The following is a 23,912-nucleotide window of genomic DNA, read 5'->3' as shown; positions in this document are numbered from 1 at the left end:
TCTCCTTCCCCCCCCCCCTCCCCTCCTCTCCTCCTTCCTGCAGTCCTTTCCTCTCCCCTCATCTGCTTTCCTCGGGTCTGCTCTCCTCTGTCTTTCTCTCTGTTTCTGTCTCTTTTCTTTCTCTCTCTCACCCCCTCACACCTCATTGTAGGTCCTGGATGTCTCACATCAAGACACGGCCTCCCTGGCCCTGTCATTTCACTGATAACCATCACCACCCGGCCCATAATGGGGTGGGCACTCCCTCTGGGAGGCAGAGAGCAAAACAGGTGTCAGGAAATTGAATAAGTGGGTGTGGAGTACTCATCCCGACAGCACTCAAGAAGTGAGACAGACTTCAAAATCCAAGTGCACCTCTTCTCCGAGCACTCAAAGGAATCTCATTCAAATCCCAATCTTAATCCTTACTTCAAAACAAACCCCAACATCAGTCCTATCCCCATCCCTATTTCTAAACCCAGACACAATCCATCCTGCTTTCTGCCTCCAAGCTCTCCTTGAATCATGGTGGTATATCGAGTTCGGGTGGCCACAGGCTCCTACTTCCTGGCTGGGACCCTGGATTCCATCTCTGTCACTCTGGTTGGCACAGATGCTGAGAGCCCCAAGCAGCTGTTGGATCATATTGGCAGAGACTTCACCCCAGGGGCTGTAAGTACCGAGGGCTCAGGTTGGATTGGTGGTGGTGGTGCGAGGAAAGGGGAGGAGGATTTCTCTAAGTTTTTAATACAATTTTCTATGGAAATAATTCTCAAACCATCCTTGGCTCTAAAAGTTTACTGCTTATCTAACCCGGCTCCTAGTTTTAACTTTATGCCTAGCTTGGCTCCTCTACCATATCTATGATTGCTTACTTTGCTCTTAACATCGTTGTTGTGTCTGAACCCCCATCTACTCTATACTAATCTTGTTCTTGACTGTGCCTGGCCTCATTCTGAACATAGTCTCTGATCCTGATTTTCTTGACCACTTACTTCCCTTAGGTCCATAAATACAAGGTAAACAGCTCCTGTGAGCTTGGGGAACTCCTTCTAGTTCGGTTACACAAAGAACGATATTCCTTCTTCCCCAAAGACTCTTGGTATTGCAGCTATATCACAGTCACTGACCCCGGTGGAGTGGTCACCTGCTTTCCCTGCTACCAGTGGATTGAGGGTTACTGCACAGTGGAGCTTCGACCTGGCACAGGTGAGCAAAGAGAAGGAGGGGAAACTAGGGTTAGGGTTCTTAGAGAGACAGGAGATTTTCCTTAAACTCAGGTCTCATCATATCACTCCCCTACTCATTAAAAACGCAGTGGCTCCCAATTGTTTCCAGGATAAAATATAACCTCTGTATGACTTTTAATTTTAATCAATCAATTAATCGCTAAACATTTATTAAGTACCTACTATGTGCTAGGCACTATGCAATGGGGATTCAAAAAAAGTCAAAAGATTGTCTCTGCCCTCAATCTACTGGGGAAGACAAGAAACAAATATGTACAAATGAACTATATACAGGGAAAATTGGAAATAAAAGGGAGAAGGCACTAGAGTTAAGAGAGACTGGGAAAGGCTTCCTATAGAAGGGAAAATTCTATCTGGGACTTTATTAAAACCAGGAGAGCTAGCAGGCATAGAGGAAGAAGAAAAGCATTCCAGGCATGGGTGACAGGCAGAAAAAATTCAGGGAGCTGAGACTCTGTATGTCTCCTTCTCGGAAGAGCATAAAGATCAGGGTCATTGTATTCAAGAGTACATGTCAAGGAGTAAGGTGTAAGAAGAATGGAAAGGTAGGAAGGGGCAAAGGGCTACGAATAAGGAACCGCGGGGTTTTATTGAGTACAGACAAGACCTAAGCTTTAGGAAAATAATTTTAAGTGGCTGAATGGAGTGGGGAGAGACAGGACAGGCTGACCCATCTGCAGGCTATTAGGATAGCCCAGGTGTAAGGTGATTGAGGATCTGAACCAGAGTTGTCCCGGTATCAGAGGACAGTAGGTTCCAGAGATTTTGCAAAGGTAGCATCAACAGGCCTTGGCAACAGATTGGATGTGGCCGGGGTTGGGGGGGGGGGGTGAGATTCAGTGAGAAAAAGTGAGGAATCCAGAATGACTTCTAGGTTCTGAGCCTGAGGGACTGGGAGGATGGCGTTGCCTTCTACAATAACAAGCAAGGTGGGAGGGGAGATGGGCTTAGGGGGAAAGATAATCAATTCAGTTTGGGACATGTTGAGTTGAAGACGTCCACCGGACATCCATTTTGAGATATCTAATAGGCAGTTGAAGATGTGAGATTGGAGATCATCAGAGAAACGGGGGCAGGATAGGTAGATATGTGTGAATCATCAGCATAGAAATAGTAATTAAATTCATGAGAGCTGATTAGATCATCAAGTGAAGTAGTATAAGAGGGAGAAGAGAAGAGAGCTTTGGGACCCGTACGATTAGAGGGCCTGACCTGGATCCAGCAAAGGAGACGGAGAAGAATCAGCAGATAGTGGGAGAACCAGGAGAGAGTGGTGTCCCAAAAACCTAGAGAGAAAATAGGAGGAGAGAATGATCAACAGTGTCAATAGCTGCAGGAGAATTAAGAAAAGGCTATTGGATTTGGCAGCTAAGAGATCATTTTTAAGTGCCTCCCAATCTACCTTTCCTCATTACCCATGCACCTCTTCCCATACATTATAGTTAAGTGGGACAGGCCTTTTAAACGTGGCCCTCCACCTTCTATTTGTTCCTCTGTACTGACAGTCTCCTCCCTCCTCACAGCCTCTTAGAACCCACTCTCTCTTTCAAGGTTCTATTCAAGCACTACCTTCTACATAACAGACATAACTCTTTCCTGATTCCCCTAAATACTAGTACCCTTCCTCCCCTAAGGGTTTTATTTTAAATTTATTTGGTATATACCTACATACATTCACACACACACATATATACACACTCTCTACACATATATGTATATGTATGTTTGTATATAGGTTGTCTCTCTCAATTGAATTTCAGCTCCTTGAAAGCAGGAACACTTTCATTTTTGTATCTCTGTCTCCTGAAACAGGGAGTAGCATATTAAGGGAGGCCCTTAATAAGTTGGTCGATTGGTTGAAACATTAGTTTAGGGAAAAGGGACAAAGTTCACGAAATCAAAATCATTCTTGATTAGAGTTAGAAGAGTTAGAAACTCTGGGTCCCAGAGGAAACATCTTCAGAAAGGACATTTTTAATCTTTTACTAATGAGAAGATAGGTAGATATCCAGCTTCCCTACAAGGCAGGAGAATAATGTAAATTGAATCTGCTTTATTAATACTCTCTTAAATCTAGACAACCAACAAGAACATTAAATTAAGCCCGGATTTAGAGGGATCTCAGATTCGTGAGGTATAAAGGCTTACAATGAAAACTGAACAATCCTCTCCCAAAAGTTAGGTTTGGCCCTGCTTCCAGAACACCCCTGATCACACTTGGGCAATATTCACTCCTAAAGAGGGAAAAGGTGGAGGGTTAGGCTGTATCCCTCATTCTGTTTGGCTCTTCTATATTCTGCCCTACCTTTTGCGCTTTTCTGGCATAAAATAAAGCTTCAGCAGGTGGAGATGGCCTGTTCTTTTGTAGAGGGTTTAATGACATGAGTATTGTACATCCAGTGAGAAGTTCTATGATGTTTTCAAAGTGGATCTTATTCTGTAGAATTCTATAAGCTCAGGCCAAGTTGCTAAATGAGCCATATGAATGTGATCTTAGACAAGTTACTAATTCTCCCTGGGCCTGGGAAAAAAAAGAGGGACTTGGACCACATGGTTGCTAAGAGCTCATCTACCTGACATGTGTGAGGCCCTTTTCGGATCCTCTGCGAAATAAGCCATTTAAGACTGCAGCTGCGATGGTGGATGAGGGTTAAGGATAGAGATAAGCTTGAAGAAAGGGCTGGTCACTTTGGGGATTAGAGAGATAGTGCTATGGTTTGGTCTTCATGTTCAAGTTCGAAGTGAGGAAAATCTTAACTTCAGGAACTAGAATTGACTTGAAGTTCTTGATATCTGCTATCTACCCCCTTCAGGAAAAATCATCTGCTATGACTCCCTTCCTTTGCTCTTGGATCATCGGAAAAAGGAGCTCAGAGCCAGACAAGAGTGTTATCGGTGAGAGCACAATGTTGATTCTGACCTCAGTTCCTAATTGAATCCAAACTCAACTCTGACATTGAAACCTACCCCTGATCTTTGCATATCTCGATCCTAACACAGATCTTGGCTGAAATGTCAGCCTCAAGTCTGAGCCAAACCCACCCGAGCCCTATTACAGACTCCTGACTCTCACTTTGAAGCCAAAGTCAGGAGGTCATCCCCAACTATTACTCTGATCTAAATGCCCAGTCCTTTCATGGGCAAAACTTGTTCAGGGGAAGGAAAATGGGGTCTTCATCTGATGGGTTGTGGTCACAGTCTCTTGACTACCCTGGAGCCTTAGTCTTCATTAATGCCAGGAGTAGAGTACACAGAACACGGGTTTTGATATGTTTTGGGATGGGATGAGTCTGAAAATGCTAAGACTCCTCTTTATCTTAACTTTGACCCTTAACCTCTTACCCATTTTTTTTTCCCTTTTCTGGACAGTTGGAAAATCTATGCCCCTGGCTTTCCCAGAATGTTGGATGTCAACAGCTTTGAGGAAATGGAATCAGACAGGAAATTTGCTTTGACCAAGATGACACCCTCTGCCGACCAGGGTTCCAGGTAAAAGGGCCAGTAGCAGGGCTGGTGGAATGTGACAGTAGAAAAGGAGGGTCTATTAGTAGCTAGTCCTAGAATGAATCCTCTACTGAATCCCTTTAGAGCATACAGAGGAAGGAGAAGACTTGGTCTCTTTCCCTTAGTAAATTCTTCTAATATGGAAGCTAGGAGTCATGGCGAGGTTCTAGATAGAGTCACAGAGTTAATTATAGTGGGATGATGTTGGAGTATGAGCACTGAGGGGCTCAGAGCAAAGCAGTGATCAAAGCAGGGTGGGACCAGGTAGGGAGGGATTTGGAGATGAGCCAAATTGGGAAAGAGGGGAGGGATGGCATTGATTGGAGATTGGGGGCAGGATGTCTCAGGTAGAGATGTGACACTGGCCTCCAGATAGGGGGATACAGAGTTAGAGTAGAGATGAAAGAGGAGTTCCAGAAATAATGGGAAGGGGGTGAAATAGAAAGGATTGTGGGGATATACAGACCCTTCTGACTTCATCATTTCTCTTTCTGCCTCTTCCTCTTCCCACTCTGGGACATTCACAGAAGTGGGAATCGTTACCTGCCAGGCTTCCCCTCGAAGATAGACATCCCATCCCTGTTACACATGGAGCCAAATATCCGATACTCGTTCACCAAGACGGCCTCTCTACTCTCCAATGCTATACCTGCGTGAGGCTTTAGTTCCCTCATCAGCATTCTTCAGTCAACAACCTCCCTCTCCCTTGGCACCTCTTTTTCCAGTCTTCCTTCAATTTCCTTTTGCTTCCTCACTCAGTTTCTCTCTCTTTCTGTCCCTCAGTTTTCTCTCTGCCCTTCTGTCTTTCCTCTTTCTGTTCCCTCAATTTCTCTTCTTTTTTCCTCTCAATTGTTCTCTCTGTTCTGCTTTCTCTTCATATTGCCCCTCAATCTTTTTGGGTCTTGATGTCTTCCCCCTCCCTATTTTCTTAGCTACCTTTATCTCTTTTGTTAAACTTAATTTTAGTTTTTTCAATGAACAAAAAAATCCACCTTCTCTCCTTCCCAATTCCTCCTGCCTCCTCTTCCATTGAAAAAGAAAAAACAAAACACAAAGCCTTTGTTAAAAACACAATAGCAAAGAAAAATAAATTCCTGGATTGGCCCTGTCCACATACATATACATATATACACACACATATATATATGTATTGTCATATGTGTGTGTATATGTGTATGTATAGTATATATTAGTATATATAGATAGACGTGTATATACACACATATATATACATATCCATGTTCATATATCTGTCTCAACATATACGTGTGTGTACATATATATATATGTTCATATATCTGTCTCAATTTTCCCCCTGAACCCACACCCCTCTGTTGGGAGGTGGATGGCATCTTGTGTTCTCTGGAATTGTATTTAGGCATTACATTGATCAGGGGCAGATTGATTAGGGACAGCTAGGTAGTACAACTGATAGAGTGATGACCTGGAGTCAGGAAGACTCATCTTCTTGAGTTAAAATCCAGCCTCAGATATTTATCTATTTATTTATTCATTTACTCATTCATTCATTCATTTGTTCATTCATTCATTTATTTAATTTGTTTATCTATCATTTATTTTTCAGCCTCAGATATTTATTAGCTGTGTGAGCCTGACTTTGCCTCAATTTCCTCATCCATAGGAGATGGGGGTGGCAAACTGCTCCAGTATTTTTGCCAAGAAAACCCCACAAAGGAGTCATGAAAAGTTGGAAATGGCATTGATCAGAGTTTCTTTCTTACTGTTTATAAGAAAGAAGGTCATGGAAGAGGAGTGGGCTCAGCACAATCCTCTAGATTTTGTACAATCTTCTTTTGCTCCCCTGACCTAAAGCCCAATCAGAGGCTCTTATCCTTTATTTAAAACCCCTCTTCTTGATCCACACTCCTTGGCTATAGTTTGTTTTACTTAGGACTAATCTCTTCCTCTTTTTCTTCCTCTCCTTTCTCCCCTTTCCCTCCTGTTTCTCTATTAAGTGAAATGTATTTCTTCATCCATCTGTGTATATATGTGTATCAAATCTTCCCTCCTTTGAGCAGTTAAAATGAAAGTGAGGTTCACGTGTCATCTCTTCCTCCACTCCTTCCTCCTTGTTTGTATAATCTATTTGCACACTCAAATTATGTAAGATAATTCCCTCCCCCATCTTCTGTTTCCTACCCCCATGTATTCTTTTCTGCCACCTTTTCCTTTCTTCTAAGATCATCAAAACAAAAAAACCCCACCACTCCTAGGTCCTGTTAGAGTCTTATTAAACTTCCTCTGTGATCTCTGATAATGATAGAGGGAATACCTGTTTCCTCCCCCTCCCCTCTCATTCTTGTTTTGTCTGTTATGATTGTTCACTCATATTTACCCTTTTATGTTGATTCCTGTATTTGTATTTCAAAATTTCTATTCAACTCCATTCTTTTCATTAGGAATGCTCAGAAGTTCTCTATCTTGTTAAAAATCCATTTTTTCCCCTTTAGGATTATACTCAATTTTGCTGGGTAAGTTATTCTTTTTTTTTTTGTGGGGCAATGAGGGTTGAGTGACTTGCCCAGGGTCACACAGCTAGTAAGTGTCAAGTGTCTGAGGCTGGATTTGAACTAAGGTCCTCCTGAATCCAGGGCCAGTGCTTTATCCACTGCACCACCTAGCTGCCCCCTGGGTAAGTTATTCTTACTTGCAAGTCCATATCTTTTTTTTTTTTTAGTGAGGCAATTGGGGTTAAGTGACTTGCCCAGGGTCACACAGCTAGTAAGTGTTAAGTGTCTGAGGCCAGATTTGAACTCAGGTACTCCTGACTCCAGGGCTGGTGCTCTATCCACTGTGCCACCTAGCTGCCCCCTTTTTTTTTTGTGGGGCAGTGGGGGTTACGGTGACTTGCCCAGGGTCACACAGCTAGTAAGTGTTAAGTGTCTGAAGTCGGATTTGAACTCAGGTCCTTCTGAATCCAGGAAGTCAATTTTAGCTGTTAAAAAAATCCTCTTGCTTCTAGGAATTCTAGTTGAATTTATATCCAAATTGTATTTCTATCTGCGGCTTTGTAGATGTGGAGGGGTCATTCTCTTCTGAGTGTGTGTCTTGAGGGTTCCTGGTGGGATTTTTGTTTTGTTTTGTTTTCTCATTCTTTCATTTTTATTTCCTGTCTTTGGACTTTGTTTTAGGGCCAGGTTCTTTATACTTCTAGAGGAAATGTCTAGGCCTATGGCTTGATCTTGTTTTGTGTCCTTTTTGGTCCTGCTATTGCTTTCCTAGGGTGTTAAGTGTTGAAATCTCAAGGATCTCAAAGACAACTCAGGCTGGAGATCTCTAAGTTTGCACTGTGGTCAAAGTGGTCTGATCCAGACCCTCCTGGTCTGAGATCTGCAAGTTCTTAACCTAGTTTTGGGTCTGAGCAACACAACTATGGACTTGCCCCTGGCCGGAGCTTCAGTAGATTGCTGCTGGACTCGTCCATCATCAGCCAGCTGGAAACTTCCTAGGGTTCAGAGGGACAGTATCACAGGCTCCATTTTGGTTTGGGCTTCCTGCCCTGGCCATTCCACATCAGGTTTCAGACTGGTCTGGTAGCTGGATCTGAGACCCAACTCTGATCCCTTGGTCAGAGTCACACAGCTGCTTCTGTACTTGGCTCCTCACTCAGTACACAGCCCAGTTCAATGACCCTGAGGTCCCTTCCTCAGTCCCCTACTGGATCTGCGACCCTGTAATGTGTTATCCTGGATAGTAGGCAACTATTTCTGTTCTTTGCATAAGGTCAGGTTCCTATGTGCCAGATATGGGACTCCTACTTTAATGGACCAGCTGACATTCTTTCAGTTTCAGAGTTAGAATGCTTCAAGTTGCGATTACTAGCTAGATCCCATTCCCAGTGTCCCCAGACCTCTCTATCTCCCCATGCTGACAAGGGCTTCAAAAATTATTATTTTTTTCTCATCATAGATTTACAAATCAGAACTCAGTTTGGTGTTTTCTAGATTTTTGGAAAGGAGCTTAATGTGATGCAGTGGGGATGAGGAAGATTATTCTGTGTGTAGGGGGGTGTTAATTGGATTATTTCTTTCTACTCTGCCATCTTGGCTGTGGGACACCTTATTTCTCTCTGACTCTGTCTCTCTCTCCCTCAGTCTTACTTTCCTCTGTTCTTATTTATTTATTTAGAGTTGTAAGGGACCTCAGAAGCCACTAAAGACAAAGAAAGCTTAACCTCTAACTTGCTAGTGGTGTGTATGAGGAGAGATTCCAATCCAGATCTTTAGTCTCTCTATGGGCCCCTACCTTCACCTCTAAGCCTCAGTCCTCCTTCTTTTCCTCCAAAACAAAATCAAATCAAATGATATTTACTGAAGGTGTGTCAAATGCAAAGCAATGTACTAAGTGCTTTGTGTGTGACAGAAATATAATTCTGAATACCTGCTCTCAAACTCACAGTCTTGTTGGGGACACCTGCACACATGAAAAGTTAACAGCATGAGGTTTAGATAACAGCTCAAGCCAGCAAGAGAGGTCACAATTCCATTCAATTTATCAAGGATGAATTAAGCCTAGGTGAAAGGAATGAAGCAGTGTGGGATAGCAGCCTCAGAGTTAGGGACACCTATAGCCTGGACAGATCACTGAACCTTTCAGAGTTCCCAGTAGCTCTCTAAGACTGAATTGCAGAGCAGATGCAGATCTGCATTGGGAGTGGAAGTTCCCTCATTGTGAGCTCATTATATGATTGAAATTAAAGCTCTGGTTAAAAAACAAAGAAAGAAAAGATAACCAAAACAAACAAACAAAAAAACCAAACCCCAAAACAAACAAGATTCTGGGCCAGAGACTGGGGAAATAACACAACTGAAAAGTCCCTGCTCCCAAGGACTTAGGCTTGGAGGGTGTGACGTGTATACAGATAATAAAGTACCAAGTAATTTAAGGAGGGAGAGAGATTACATGCTGGGGTTGGGGAGGAAGGGAGGGAGGAGAACTGGCAAGGCTTTCCTTAGGAAGAGGTACATCAGCTGAACTTGAGATGGAGCTAAGATTTGGAAGAATCCCAGTGGAGGAGGTGGGAAATTCTAGACAATTGGAGGGTGAAGGCAGCCTGTGCAAAGGTATGGAGACAAGATTTAAAAATTGAGTCCAAGGGGGCAGCTAGATGGTGCAGTGGAGATAGAGCACCGACCCTGGATTCAGGAGTACCTGAGTTCAAATCCGACCTCAGACACTTAACACTTACTAGCTGTGTGACCCTGGGCAAGTCACTTAAGCCCAATTGCCCTGCAAAAAAGAAAAATTGAGTCCAAGGAATAAAGCAAATTAGATCTGGAGAGTTCAAATGGGATTTGGGTAGATGGGGAGAAGACAGAGAAGCATTCCAGATGATCGGGACAGTAAGGAAGGAATGGCATGGGTAACATTGGAGGCAGGAAGCCCAGGTGTTTTCAAGGGTCCATGAAGAGATCAATTTGAATGAAAAAAGTTTGTGTGACAAAAATAACTAGAGTTTCTCTAAAACCTTATGATTTGAAAGGTATTTTACAAATGTTATTTTAACGTATCACAACAACTCTGTGAGGGAGTTGCTAACTTTACCCTCATTTTACAGAAGAAGAAACTGAGGTTGGGAAAGGTTGATTTGCCCAGGATGTCATACAGGTCTTTCCACTTTTTCTATTACTCCATCCACCTCCCCATAAGGAATAAGTGAAACATAAAGCTGGAAAGGCAGGTTGGGGGCAATTGTGGAGAATACCAGACTAATTCGATAGTCCACTGGAGAGCCATTTCAGGTTTTTGAGCAGTTAAATGGAATCAAGTCAGAGTAATGCAGTGGGGATAAGGAAGATTATTCTGACAGGATTGTACAGTGCTGTCAATAACTTCCCTAGAAATTGGAAAGTCAGAAGAAGGAGCAGGTTTAGAGAATGAGTAGATAAGGAAGCATAAATGATTTTGAAATGTCAGGAGTTATCTAGTTGGTGAATTTGGAAATCTGGGACTGAAGAACAGGAGACATAACAGCTGGACATTGGAGAGTCATAGACTCTAGATCTGGAGGGTACTTGGAAGCCAATCCCTTACTCTCTTAGGGGTGAGGAAACTGAGACCCAAGGAGTAGGCATCATAGTACTGACACATCAGGTAATAAGCATCATAAGTGAGATGTGAGCCTCTGTCCTCTGACTCCTGAATCAGTGTTCTTCCCACCATCCCATAGTGCCTCCAGCAGATGCAATTACTTAGCGGTGATAGTTAAACCACACCACTTTCAATCTACCTTCTAAGTTTATTGCTTCAACACCCCCACCCCCATTTCTCAGCCTTCCTGTTCCTCAGATTTCCTCTTCGTTGTCCCTGAGTCTCCCTTCTCTCTGTCCCTCAGTATCCCTCCTCTCTCCCTCCTTCACTCTCTTCTCTCTATCTTTCAGTATCTCATGCCTTTTCCTCAATCTCCCCTTCTCTATTTTTACTCTCTCCTTTCTCTGTCCTTGTGCCTCCCTCCTCTCTTTCCCTTAGTCTCATTTCTCTCTCCCTTATTCTCCACTCCTTCCTTCAGTCTCCTTCTCTCTGACCCTCAGTCTCTTCCTTAGTCTCACAATATGTCTGCACAATAACAAAACTGGTGCTATTTTAGATACCACAGCAGGGAGAGGGTGACATAATAATTTAGAGAATACCCTTCTTAGAGCTTACCAGGACCACACTCTAGTCTATTCATAACTTCCCCAAAGCTTCTGCTTCCTGGTGACTGTCCTACTTCCTATTCTCCCCTCTCTGCCATGGGCAGAGACCTTGACATTCTACTTACATCTGCTCATTTTTAGGTCCTTGGGCATGAAGCTCCGTGGTCTCTTAGACCGAAAGGGCTCTTGGAAGAAGCTGGATGACATGAGAAAGGTCTTCTGTTGTCACAAGACACCTACCTCAGGTGAGGAAGGGATACTGGGGAGAGTCTGATGGTAAAGCTCAATTTCTGCCTACGTCTCATTCTCTCTCTGGCTTTGTTCTCTGTCTCCTGCTTCTTTTTGTCTGGGAAAGATCCTAGGTTCTGTATTAAGAATTTCCTAGCTCCACTAGGCCCTTGAGAAGCCAACTTCCTTCCCCTTTTTCCTGCCTCAGGCTTCCCTCTTGGTGAGGAATGGGGGAAGTGTTCCAGCTCCTTATACTCACCCTTAAGTCCTCTTAGATCCATTAATCCAACCAGTCACTTGGCCTCATAGAGACATCCATGTCTCCTGGCACCTTCAGAGACCCAGGTATAGCATCAACAGTCTCCTCTGACACCCTCCCCTCCCAGCCATAGAATGGGGAAGAAGGAGACTGAGGAACATTCTTAATCTATGCATTTTGTGGTTGGAGAAAAGGGAAAGGCAATGGAAATGGAGGGGGTCTTTTCCTGGGAGTCAGGAGGACTGGGTTCAACTGCAGTTCCAGCTCCCCCACTTCCTACATTGGAAAATTAGGTAGAGGGGAGTTAGCTATCCTGTGTATCCAGGGAATTAGAAGAAATGACTTTCCTACCTTTCTCAATCTACAGAGTATGTGACAGAGCATTGGAAAGAGGATCACTTCTTTGGCTACCAATACCTGAATGGCGTGAATCCTGTCATGATCCATCGACTGTCCAGCCTTCCCAGCAACTTCCCTGTCACTGACCCCATGGTGGCTCCCTCCCTAGGTCCCAGCACCTGTCTGCAGGCTGAGCTGGAGGCAAGGGATGGCTAGGGCCATCCTCCAGGACTGAGCCTGGTCTGGGGCTACCAAGGGGAGATGGGGTGAGGGAAAGAGTTAGGATTATGGAGGAGAGAGTTAAGGAGAGGTTTATGGAGAAGGAGGGATGGAGAGGGAAAAAATGTGCCACAGATAAGGTAGGCAATAGGATTGGAAGTAAGGGGAGGCCTAGGAAGAGAGAAGTTAGGATTGGAGATAATCTAGTTGGGTGTGAGCAAAAAAGGATTAAGCTTTGGGTTTGGATCTGGGATAGGGACAAAAAAATACGTGATTGCTTCTATAACCATAGAATCACTGTATTTAGAACAGGAAGGGGTCTTAGAGGTAATCTAGTTCAATTTCCTCAAATAGTTCTGGGCACTGTAACTCCAGAAGAAGGAATTTGGACAGCTCTGAAGATAAATTAAAGGATCTTTTGATGGGGGGGGGGGGGCGGGGAGTGAAAGTGAATAAGCTCAAAACCTATGGGAAGAAAGTGGCTTCATTCTTCAGTTCCCCCTACCCCTCTATCATAGGATGATAGATTTTGAGCTGGAAATGATCTTAGAGTCCATCCCAATCATTTTGCAGATTTAGAAACTTGAGAGGTAGAGAAGTTAAGTAACTTGTATAGCATCACATGGTTAGTAAGTACCTAAGGTGGGATTTGAACTTATAGGTCTTTCTACTTCCAAGTCTAGTGCTCTATTTACTATAGCATACTACTTCATCAGTAAAGAAGCCATCCACAGCCACAAGATAAATCTCTCTTATCCTAGTTGGTGAAATAGATATCTAGTGAAAGATAGAGTAAATTTCTAAATAGAATGAGAGAGAGAGAGATATCTAGATAGAGAAATAGATTGTTGTTGTTCAGTTGTCTGAACCCATGCACACCAGGCCTCTTTACCTCCCACTATCTCTTGAAGCCTATCCAAGTTCCTGTTTGTTGTTTCCATGATACTATCTATCCACCCCATCCTCTGCCATTCCTTTTTCCTTCAATCTTAGAGATAGCTATCTAAAGAGAGAGAAACAAAGGAGAGAGAGAAGAGAAAGAGATGACAGAGACAGAAGAGAGACAGAGACAGAGACAGAGAGATACAAACACAAATAGTTGAAGAAGTGGACATAGTTTTTAAAAACATACCTTGTAATTGATAAGACTGAAGGAAGATCTCCTTCACCAATACAGTTACAGAACTCCTTATCCCAAGAGGTGCCACAGACCAAACACTTTAGTAGGCCAGAGGGATCTAGACACATGCATTCATAGAGGAAAGTAAAACTAGGGATATATGGGGCTCTCCCCTTCATTTTTAAAGACAACATTGTTAGACCCCAATGTCCTTCCATACCATGCCACTTGGAGTGCAGTGGGGCATATGGAGATGGTATCAAACTTAAATAGGGGGGGCGGCTAGATGGCGCAGTGGATAAAGCACCGGCCCTGGATTCAGGAGTTCCTGAGTTCAAATCCGGCCTCAGACACTTGACACTTTACTGGCTGTGTGACCCTGGGCAAGTCACTTAACCCCCATTGCCCCCCCCCCCACACACAAAAAAAAACCTTAAATAGAAGGAAGCTACTAGTAAAGATCCCTGGCTGCATATTGACTTAGAAAAACCACATATTACCATTATCCACATTCTATTGTATTCTTATTTATTTTGTTAAATATTTCCCAATTATATATATTTTTAGCAGGACAATGGGGGTCAAGTGACTTCCCCAGGGTCACACAGCTAGTGTTAAGTGTCTGAGGCTGGATTTGAACTCAGGTACTCCTGAATCCAGGGCTGGTGCTTTATCCACTGCGCCACCTAGCCACTCCCCACAATTATATTTTAATGTGGTTCAGGCTTCCACTTGCAGCCAGCCTCAATGTGCCCAGCTGGAGTCATGTTTTCCACCTCTGGAATGGGGGAAAAAGTACTTGACCTGAGTCAGAGAAGTCTTAGGTTCAAGTTCTTGTTCTGACACTTAATTGTTGTGGGACCTTGGATAGACCACCCTCCAGCGCTTCAGTTTTCTTATTCTTAAAATGAGAATATATGCAATACCTACCTCAAAGAATGTGCTTTGTAAATCCTAAAATATTAATGTGAGAGGTTTTTTGTTTTGTTTTGTTTTGGTTTGGTTTGGTTTTAATAGCTTCTTGGACAAGGCAGATTGATTCAGTCTAATGGGCTGTAACTATATAGATAGGAGAATCAGGAGATGTGGGTTGGATCTAAACCCCAGATCTCCATCTTATCAGCTGTTCTTCATTTGTAAAATAGGATGAATAATAATTATATTATCTAATTCAGGGCTTCCTAAAATTTTCCCACTCCTGACCCCTTTTCCTCTGAGAAACTTTTACGTATATAAAGTAGGTATACATAATCTTTTGACTGTTGTCAAATTTTTCACATTCAGTTACACAACCCCATATGGGGTCACAACCCACAGTTTAAGAAGCTAGGATCTAATTTACAGGCTGATTCTGAGGAAAAGACTGTGGTAAACCTTAAAAATGCTATATATAAATGTGATTTAGAGTTAGGGAATAGAGTGCTGGATTTGGAGTCAAAGAAGATCTGAGTTCAAATCCTACCCCAGACACTTACTAGCTCTATAGCCCAAGGCAAGTTATTTAATCTCTGTGTGCCTCATACATACCAGTTTCCTTATCTGTAAAATGGAGTTAATAGTTAACCCTACCTTCCAGGGTTATTGTTAGAATCAAATGAGATAAAATATAGAAAGCACTTTGCAAGTATTATTATTAAGAGTAGGGTCTGGGATCAGATAAGAGAAGGGAAAGTTAATATGAGGGAAAGACTGGTATTGAGGTTAGGGGGTAGGAATAGAGGGTTAGAACTAGATTAAGAGTTAGATTTAGGGAAAAAATAAAATAGTTAGATTTAGTTAAGGGATAAGGATGGAGTCAGGGTTAGGGTTGGAAAGTTTGAAATATGACACCATAAGGCAGCACTGTCTCATGAGAGTGATCAGTGGATCAGTATAAGGAAGCAAGTAAGAGCCAAGATGCACCCAGGAGCCTTTGGAGTAGTTCAGTAGTTTATTCATAGTCAGAATTTGGGAATCCATTAGGTCACATTCCTGGCATTGCTGGTAGAGTGAAGTCATCAGAATGTAGATCTTTATTGTTGGGGAATCTCTGAGGCCCCAAGCAGGGGAAGGAATTCCAGAGGCTTTCGGGGAGATGGAGAGCAGAGAGAGACAAACTGGAGCCTGATGGAAATGGGGAGTCTTGCAGATACAAAGTGGATGGGAAGGCTAAGGAAGTAAAGAGGTAGGCTAGATTAGACTGGAGGCATTTAGGGGCAGGAGTTTGGAGGAAGTCAGTTGAAAAGTGGAGTAGGGGAAGTGGCGGGAAACTAGGGAAAGCTCTTGCTCTGATTCTCCATGTGTGCTATGTGTTAACCAGAAGGGATCGATTTTCCTGGCCGATTACTGGATACTTGGGGACGCTCCTGTGGGCCATCTGAATGGCAGGCCCCAGTATGTGGCTGCCCCACTCTGCCTGCTTTGGCTCAACCCTCAGGGTGCTCTTTTACCCTTGGCCATCCAGGTGAACCTTCCTTGGGTTTGATCCATGGGGAGGGTCTAGGCCACGGAGGGGCTGAAGGAAGGGAAGGGGGGCCTGGAAGAAGGGAAGGAGAAACGGGGGACATGAAAGAAGGGGTAGAGGGGGTAATAGTGGATGGTGAAGTCAAAGCTTGAGAGGTTAAAGGAAGCTAAAGGAATGGGAAAGGACTAGAGACAGAAATTAGAGATCATCTCTGTTTCTGAGTCATACTCAATACCCTCCCTCCAATCCTTCCTCCCAGCTCAGCCAGACCCCTGGTCCAGATACCCCAATATTCTTGCCCAGTGACTCAGAATGGGACTGGCTCTTGGCTAAGACCTGGGTGAGAAACTCAGAGTTCCTCATTCATGAGAACAATACTCATTTCCTCTGTACACATCTCCTCTGTGAGGCTTTTGCCATGGCTACCCTGCGCCAGCTTCCTCTCTGCCACCCTATCTACAAGGTAGGTCTGGGGGAGACAAGCTTGACTCAAGCCTGTATGGGGGCATAGATGGGTGAATTTGAATTCTACCCATCTCATTTACAAATCTGTGCCCGTGCCTAGCTCCTGCTCCCTCACACAAGATACACACTCCAAGTGAACACCATTGCCAGGGCCACCCTGCTGAACCCTGAAGGTCTGGTGGACAAGGTATGGGTTTGGGCTTCCTGAGGGTTGGGATCTCCCTTATGTAGTCCTGTTGAACTCACAAATCGACTGCCTGTTGGTTAGTTTCCAGGGACTCTGTCACAGAATCCTAAACTCACTTTGTTACTAACAACAAAATGTGAAACCATATTCATTTGCAAATTCCCAGAGTGCCCCTCCACTAAATCATAACTCCTTTGCTGATAATCATCCCTCAGAAAATCCCATTTCTGACCCAAAGATCAGTATCAAACCAAACACTTTCCTATTGTGTGGTGTTGGCTACAAACTCAATACTATTTCCTTATACCCATCCCTAGTCCTCCTAACCTTTTCTCTTTTGATATTTCTATTCTTAACCTTTCACTTATCTTTTCCTAACCCTATCCCTAAATCTGGGGAGCCTGGGGATGATGCTTTTCCTTCGAGGAAGAAGGAACATAACCTGTGATTACTTCTTAGGTTACATCTATTGGGAGGCCAGGCCTCTTATACCTGATGAGTACAGGCCTAGCACATTTCACCTACACCATGTTCTGCCTCCCAGACAACCTGAAGGCCCGGGGGGTCCAGTACATCCCCAACTACTACTACCGAGATGATGGCATGAAGATATGGGAAGCCATTGAGAAGTAAGGGAACAGCCAGATCATGGGAGGTCCTGGCCATTGGGATGGATTATCTTTAAGTCTTTCTTTCCCCTTAGGTGAACTGAGAGTCAGAGAACCAAGTCCCTCTGTCCTGGGGGTGGGGGATGATCCTTGAAGGTAGGAGAATGGATAACAAGGGGTTTACAAGGTAAGGGTTTTAGGACTAAAGATGGTAGTATGTAGGGGAATCCAACTGTTCTTCTAGGCAGGTAGGCATTGTATTGGATAGATGCTGGACCTAGAGTCAGGAAGACCTGAGTTCAAATTTTGCCTCAGATACTTATTAGCTATATCACCTTAGGTGAATCATTTAACCTACACCTGCCTTTGTTTCCTTATTTGTAAAATGGGCATTAAGTATAGCACCTATCTACCAGGGTTGTTGTGAAGATAAAATGAGATAACATTTATTAAGTGATATGCAAACCTTAGAGTACTATATACATGCTAGCTCTTATTATTTTCCTTCTTATTTAGCTTTGTCAATGAAATTGTGAATTGCTACTACCCCAGTGATATCTTTGTGCAACGGGATTCAGAACTCCAGGCCTGGGTGGGCGAAATTTTTGCCCAGGCATTCCTGAGCAGGAAAAGTTCAGGTAGTTCCCATTCATACCACACCTCTAGAGGCTTTATCCAAGGCCTAAAATATAACCACAAACTTGATCTTGGCCACATAGATGTCCCTAACCATACTTTTCTCTCTTAACTTGATCCTATTCTTCTGTCTTTAACCCTGACCCTACTACTGTCTATAATTCTGACCTTTTTCCTGTCCTTATACTCACCATACTTTATACCTATATACTCTGACCCTATTCTTATCCCCAATCTATGACCTATTCCTGTCCCTAACTCTGATGGTATCATTGTCCCTTTATTTCAGTTCAACAGTTCCTGGATTTAGGGGAAATGAAAGTGTAAGACAGGGTCCTGCCTTTAGGAATTTACAGCTTTGTTGCTGCAGAGAATAGGAACCCCACATGAAATGAGAAAAAATGTAAGACAGAATTAACTTTGCCTCTGTCAGTCCTTTCATCCATCTTTCTTTGATTCCCTGGCATACATCCCAGAGTATTTGTTTCAGATTTTCCCTTCTCTCCTCTAGCCTGAATCTCACTGCTCCTTTCTCAGTCTCTGCAGATCTGGTCTCCTCCATTACTAAGGTTGAGTCTTACCAGTGGGAGCTCTTCATCTATCTTCATTCCCACCCTACTGTATTTCTGTCTAGTCTCTTCTCCTCTCTTTTTTGTTTGTTTGTTTGCTTGTTTTTTTGTATGTGGGGGGCATTGAGGGTTAAGTGACTTGCCCAGGGTCACACAGCTGGTAAGTGTCAAGTGTCATAGGTTGGATTTGAACTCAGGTCCTCCTGAATCCAGGGCTGGTGCTTTATCCAATGTGCCACCTAGCTGCCCCCCTCTTCTCCTCTCTTAGGATGCTGTAGCCATCTTTGCCAAGGCTAAGCTCTCCACCAGTGCTCTAAATCCAATCCATTCCTCTCTCCAGGAGAGGACTTCGTCTATTGATCATCCTCTCTTCCTCAACTGCAGTATTTTCTTTGCCACTGATTAGTCTCCTGCCTTCAAATGCTCCAAGGTCTTCAAATCCTAAAATAAAACGAAACAAAACCTCTTCTTTGTCGCATAGCTAACTGGTAGCTGAGATGGAAGTCTCCTGAATCTTTGTCCAGTATTCTTTCTGGGATATTTCACTGCCTCCGTTACTATGCCCTCTTAAATAAGGCGTCTATACCTGCTGCTTCTTATTTCCTTATTATTTACCAGCAATATGGCATAATGGATAGAGTCAATCTTAGCTTTTTACCTGTGGGTAAATTACTTTATCTATAAAATGAAGGATTTGAAAATCTCTGGCATGCTTTTCAACTCTAAAACCTTTTGATGGACTTCTTAATCCCTAGCAAGCTGGTTTCTACCCATAACATTCCACTGAACCTTTTTCAAAAGTCAGGGGGGACCTCCCAATCACAAAATCCAATGGTTAGGTTTCGGTTGCTATTCAGTTTAATAAAAACCATCCTCTCCTTTTAAATGTTTCTTCCTTGGCTTTTCAAGTGCCTTCTTTGTTCTACCCTTTCTTTGTCTCCTCCCTGGGCTTGAAAAGTACTTTCCTAGTTCTCCACCCTTTTGTTTCCTTCCTTTTCCTTCTCCTTCCAGCAACCTATGGTTGTCCACAGACTCTTGCCTGTGGTCTCTTCTCGTCCATCCTTTATAGAATAGATCCACCGAACTATCATTTAACTACCATGAAACTACTTCTATATCTGGTAGGTAGGTGTAGTAAAAAGATCATCTGAAGACCAGCCCTGCCACTTGAAAGCTATATGACGTTTACCAAACTTCCTATTCCATTATCTTCAACTCAACATGTTTGAAAGAGCCTATTTCCTTGCCAAACTAGCTTCTTTTTCCAAACTTCCTTGTCACCATAAGTGGCACCACTAATTTTTTAGTAGTCCAGGTTTGAAATCTCAAGTCATCTGTGATTCATCCTTCTCCCTCTTCCTTGAGCATCATTTCCAACTAGTTACCAAACCCTACTAATTCTTCCTTTGAAATGTCCCTCATTCCCTTCCCTTTTTAGTATCACTGTCACCCTCATTGCATCATCTTGGAATTAGGGTTATTGCAAGAGGCTTCATACCATAGCCAGATTACTCTTTTTAACAAATAGATGCGTTTTATTTTGACATAGCAATTATTTCCCAATTAGCAACCTCTCCAAGCCTCAAGTCCTAATAAAATCTTTCCCTTAAAAAAATGCTAAAGAAAGCTATGCAATATATTTATGGTGAGAGAACATATAATTTGGCTCTTGTCGTTTATTTCAACCTTAGTCATCTGAAATCAACATTGACCACTTTGTTTGATCTGAATTACTTTGTCTTTTAGGGTTACCTTTATTTACATCATTGGGGTTATCCTTTTTCCCTGCTTTATTTGTTGTATATTGTTTATATAAGTCTTCTTGGGTTTTTCTGAATTTTTCATGATTGTCATTCTTTATGGCACAATAATATTTCATCACATTCATATGCCATCGTTTATTTAGTCATTCCCTTATCAATGGGCATATCAGTGCCCATATTAAAAGCATATTAAGCTTTTGGGGGGGGTACTTTTTGCTGCTGTGAATATTTTGGTACATGTGACTTTCTTTTTCTCACTGACTTCCTATGGGGATAAACCCAGTAATGGCATTGCTAGATCAAATATAAACAGTTATTGGCTTTTTTCATGTAATTTCAAATTGTTTTTCAGATTGGTTGGACAAGTTTACATCTCTATTAACAGTGAATATCTATAAGGAACAGTCTATCTTGTCTGTTTTCATTTTTTATCACCTTCGTCATTTGAATGGGTAGGGGTGATATAGCTTAGTGCTATTTTTAATTCCAGATTATTCTTCCCAAAATATTTCCTCTCTTATCATTTTCCAGGCAGCATGTTGTAATGTTGTAATGAACTTGGGTTCAAGTTCTGGGCATACTATTTACTGGGTAGCTAGTTCAAATCTAGCCTCAGACACTTACTAGCTGTGTGACTCTGGGTACTTTTCTGTAAAATGAGTTGAAGAAGGAAATGGCAAGCCACTCTAGTATCTTAGCCAAGAAAACTCTAAATGGATTTATGAAAAGTTATACATGACTGAACAACAACATGGTATTTACTACCTGTGTGACCTTGGACAAGTCACTCAGATACTTTAGAACTAATTTTCTCCTCTGTAAAATAAAAGGGCTGGACTAGATAATTTCTAACGTCTCTTCCCACTTTAAATTTTATTCTAGTATTTCTCAATGCTTATGGAATAAATTTAAGGAGCCTGGCATTCAAGGTCCTCTATACTCTGGGCCTGGTTTTCCTCTCCAACCTGATCTCTCACAGTGTCCTTCAACCTTTCATTCTAATTGAGTCATTCCAACCCCCTCACCCCCACCCCGGACACTTCATGTTTGTTCCTCCTTCTTTACTTTTTTTGGCTCACACTCTTCCCTAGTCTCTTCCCCTCCCCTGAAACCAAAATACCCTTCCTCTTGGGGTATTTGGACACCTCTTGCTGTCCAAATGCTCTCTACCTTTTAGAACTTAGGACTCTTCTGAGAAACCTCTTAACCACTCTAGTCCATGATGCCTCCTGCATCCTCTGAGTCTGAATGATATTAAAGGCCTTATTCAATTATTTAATTATTTATTATATTCATGTATTTAGCTACTGGACCCTGAAAATGGAGTCATCAGCCCTGAGTTTTAATTCTGTCTTTGCTTTTTCCTACTTCTGGACAGATGTCTTGCAAGTCACTTATCCCCTCTTGGGCTTAGTTTTCATGTCTGTAAAAGAGTTAGATCAGGTGATTTTTAAGAGGGGCAGGGTACTATAGTGGCTTGGGTATTGGACCCAGAGGCAGGGAAACTTGGGATAGAATCCAATTTCTGATACATCCCATCTGTATGACCATAAGTTACAAGTCCCTCCCTCCCCAATATCCTGTTCTTTCATCACTTGTTTCCTGACCCCAGGTTTCCCAAGCTGTCTGAGCACCACTGAAGAGCTGGTGAAATTCCTCACTGCCATCATCTTCAACTGCTCTGCTCAGCATGCAGCTGTCAATAGTGGGCAGGTGAGAGACCTTGGAGAAGAGTCAGGCCACACATGGGTCAGAGTTTGGGGCCATGAGACTCTGGGGATGTCAGGACTGGGGTGGAGATTGAGGCTGGGTGGTGATCAGGGTGGGGTTAGGTTCGGGGCTGGGGTCAGAATTGGGTGGTGACTGGGGCTGAGGCTGCATTGAGAGATTTATTGCTAGGCATCAGGGGAGGGACAGGAGTCTGGGTGGGGCTTCTGGTTCCTCCGCATGACAGACCATTTCTGGGACCTTTCCCAATAACATCTCCTGCCAGGATGATTCCTCATTACCTAAATGACTCACTTCACCCAGCTGTAGATGCTGGGTAGGAAGAGTGGGGAGGTATGAACTGGGCCCCTGACCCACTACTCCCACTTACCCTATCCTTTCCCCTCCCTAACCCTTTTCTTGACCTACTCTCCCAATGTGATTAGGGAAAAATCTTCTTCTTTCTTCTTCTCCTCCTCCTCCTCCTTCTTCTTCTTCTTCTTCTTCTGCTGCCACTGGTTTCTCTATCCTTTTCATCCTGCTCAATCCATTTCTCTACAGCATGACTTTGGAGCCTGGATGCCCAATGCTCCATCATCCATGAGGAACCCTCCGCCCCAAACCAAGGGTACAACCACCCTTAAGAGTTACCTGGATACCATACCTGAAGTGAACATCTCTTGTAATAATCTCCTTCTCTTCTGGCTGGTCAGCCAAGAACCCAAGGACCAGGTACATGTTTTGTTTGTGGCCCTGTGTTGTGGGAGGTATGTTTGGTGAGGCGCAGGGTACCAGTTTGTTCCTATCAATAACTCCATCCTTGTCTTTCCCTTCTCTCTTCTTTTGTCCCTAACTCTTCCTTACCTATCCTTGTCCTTCTCCCTTCTTCCTGATTCCTGCCTTAACATTTCCCGGTTTTCCTTTCTGTTCCCATCTCTCCCTATCCTTGTCTCTGTCTCCCTCTGCCACTCCTTGTCCATTTTCCTGATTCTTTGTTCTTTTTCTCCCAGAGGCCCCTGGGCACATATCCAGATGAACATTTTACAGAAGAGGCCCCCAGGCAAAGTATTGCTGCCTTCCAAAATTGCCTGGCCCAGATCTCCCAGGACATCCGGAATCGGAACAAGACTCTGGCCCTACCTTATTCTTACCTAGACCCTCCTCTCATTGAGAACAGTGTTTCCATATAGTGTACCCCACCTTTTTATGCCTCTAGTAGTAAACAGGATCTCTGAATGATGGTCTCCATACCTCCATTCTCCAGCCCTTCAGAGAGAAAGACACAGAGTTGGTTATAGCAGGAGCTATCTACTAAACCCCAGGTCTAGCAGATCTCTAAAGGTCATTTTGTCTATCCCCTTGCCTCTCTGCCATTCAATAACAGGCCTATTCCCATCACATACACACATGCATGCACAGAGAGATGGGTATTCTATCCCTCATCACTCCTATGAGGTGAATAGGAACAATGGATCTCCTACCCTGGAGTCTTCTCCTCTCCTAGCCCTGAAATGTTCCCTCTCCCATCTTAGTTCTCTGTGCCTCTTCCCCCACTACATGTCCTTTCCCTGTAATATTCTCCCTATATATCCCTCCACTCAAAGCTCTGGCCTCCTCTAGTGAGGCTCAGGTCAATCCTTTGACACTACCCAGCATCACTACCACTAAGAGATAGAAAAGGGATTGACTTTCTATGGAATTTTATTTGTCAGGTGGTCTATTTTAACCATTTTGATCTTTAGAAGAGATCAGGAACTAGATAACCCATATCACCACAGTCCCTTGTCTTGTCTGGTTCCTAGGGTTCTTGGAGGGTCACAGTTATTTGGTATCTGGAGGACTCATCAGCTTGAGTCTCTCTTCATTGTCCAAATTCTCTTGGATTTTCCTATCCATCAGCCCCTGAACCAAGGTGATTTAATAAACTCGAATGTGATCAGCTCCCGTTTGGTCTTTGAGTTTTGGCAATTCGCTTTGACA

The 23,912-nt window shown here is 43.2% G+C and overlaps 1 protein-coding gene across 2 annotated transcripts; it reads left to right on the top strand.

Annotated features, from left to right (window-relative positions):
- The first annotated feature begins 405 nt into the window (after positions 1–405).
- ALOXE3 (arachidonate lipoxygenase 3) lies at positions 406–23,706 on the top strand. Of its 2 annotated transcripts, none has more exons than XM_044005198.1 (15): positions 406–651; positions 984–1,188; positions 4,043–4,124; positions 4,599–4,718; positions 5,264–5,386; positions 11,531–11,634; positions 12,244–12,416; positions 15,854–15,997; positions 16,257–16,460; positions 16,563–16,649; positions 17,109–17,278; positions 17,774–17,895; positions 21,838–21,938; positions 22,494–22,664; positions 22,943–23,706. In XM_044005198.1, exons 1-15 carry the CDS (start codon positions 505–507, stop codon positions 23,120–23,122), a joined length of 2,133 nt encoding a protein of 710 aa, XP_043861133.1. In that variant the 5' UTR covers positions 406–504; the 3' UTR covers positions 23,123–23,706. The 2 variants fall into 2 exon arrangements, with proteins under 2 accessions (XP_043861133.1, XP_043861132.1); XM_044005197.1 differs by having other exon boundaries at positions 5,261–5,386.
- The last annotated feature ends 206 nt before the right edge of the window (positions 23,707–23,912 follow it).

The sequence above is a fragment of the Dromiciops gliroides genome, chromosome 4 (assembly GCF_019393635.1).
Source record: "Dromiciops gliroides isolate mDroGli1 chromosome 4, mDroGli1.pri, whole genome shotgun sequence".
NCBI lineage: Eukaryota > Metazoa > Chordata > Mammalia > Microbiotheria > Microbiotheriidae > Dromiciops > Dromiciops gliroides.
Note: the sequence above shows the minus strand (reverse complement) of the source record. Positions and strands in the feature narration are given on the sequence as shown.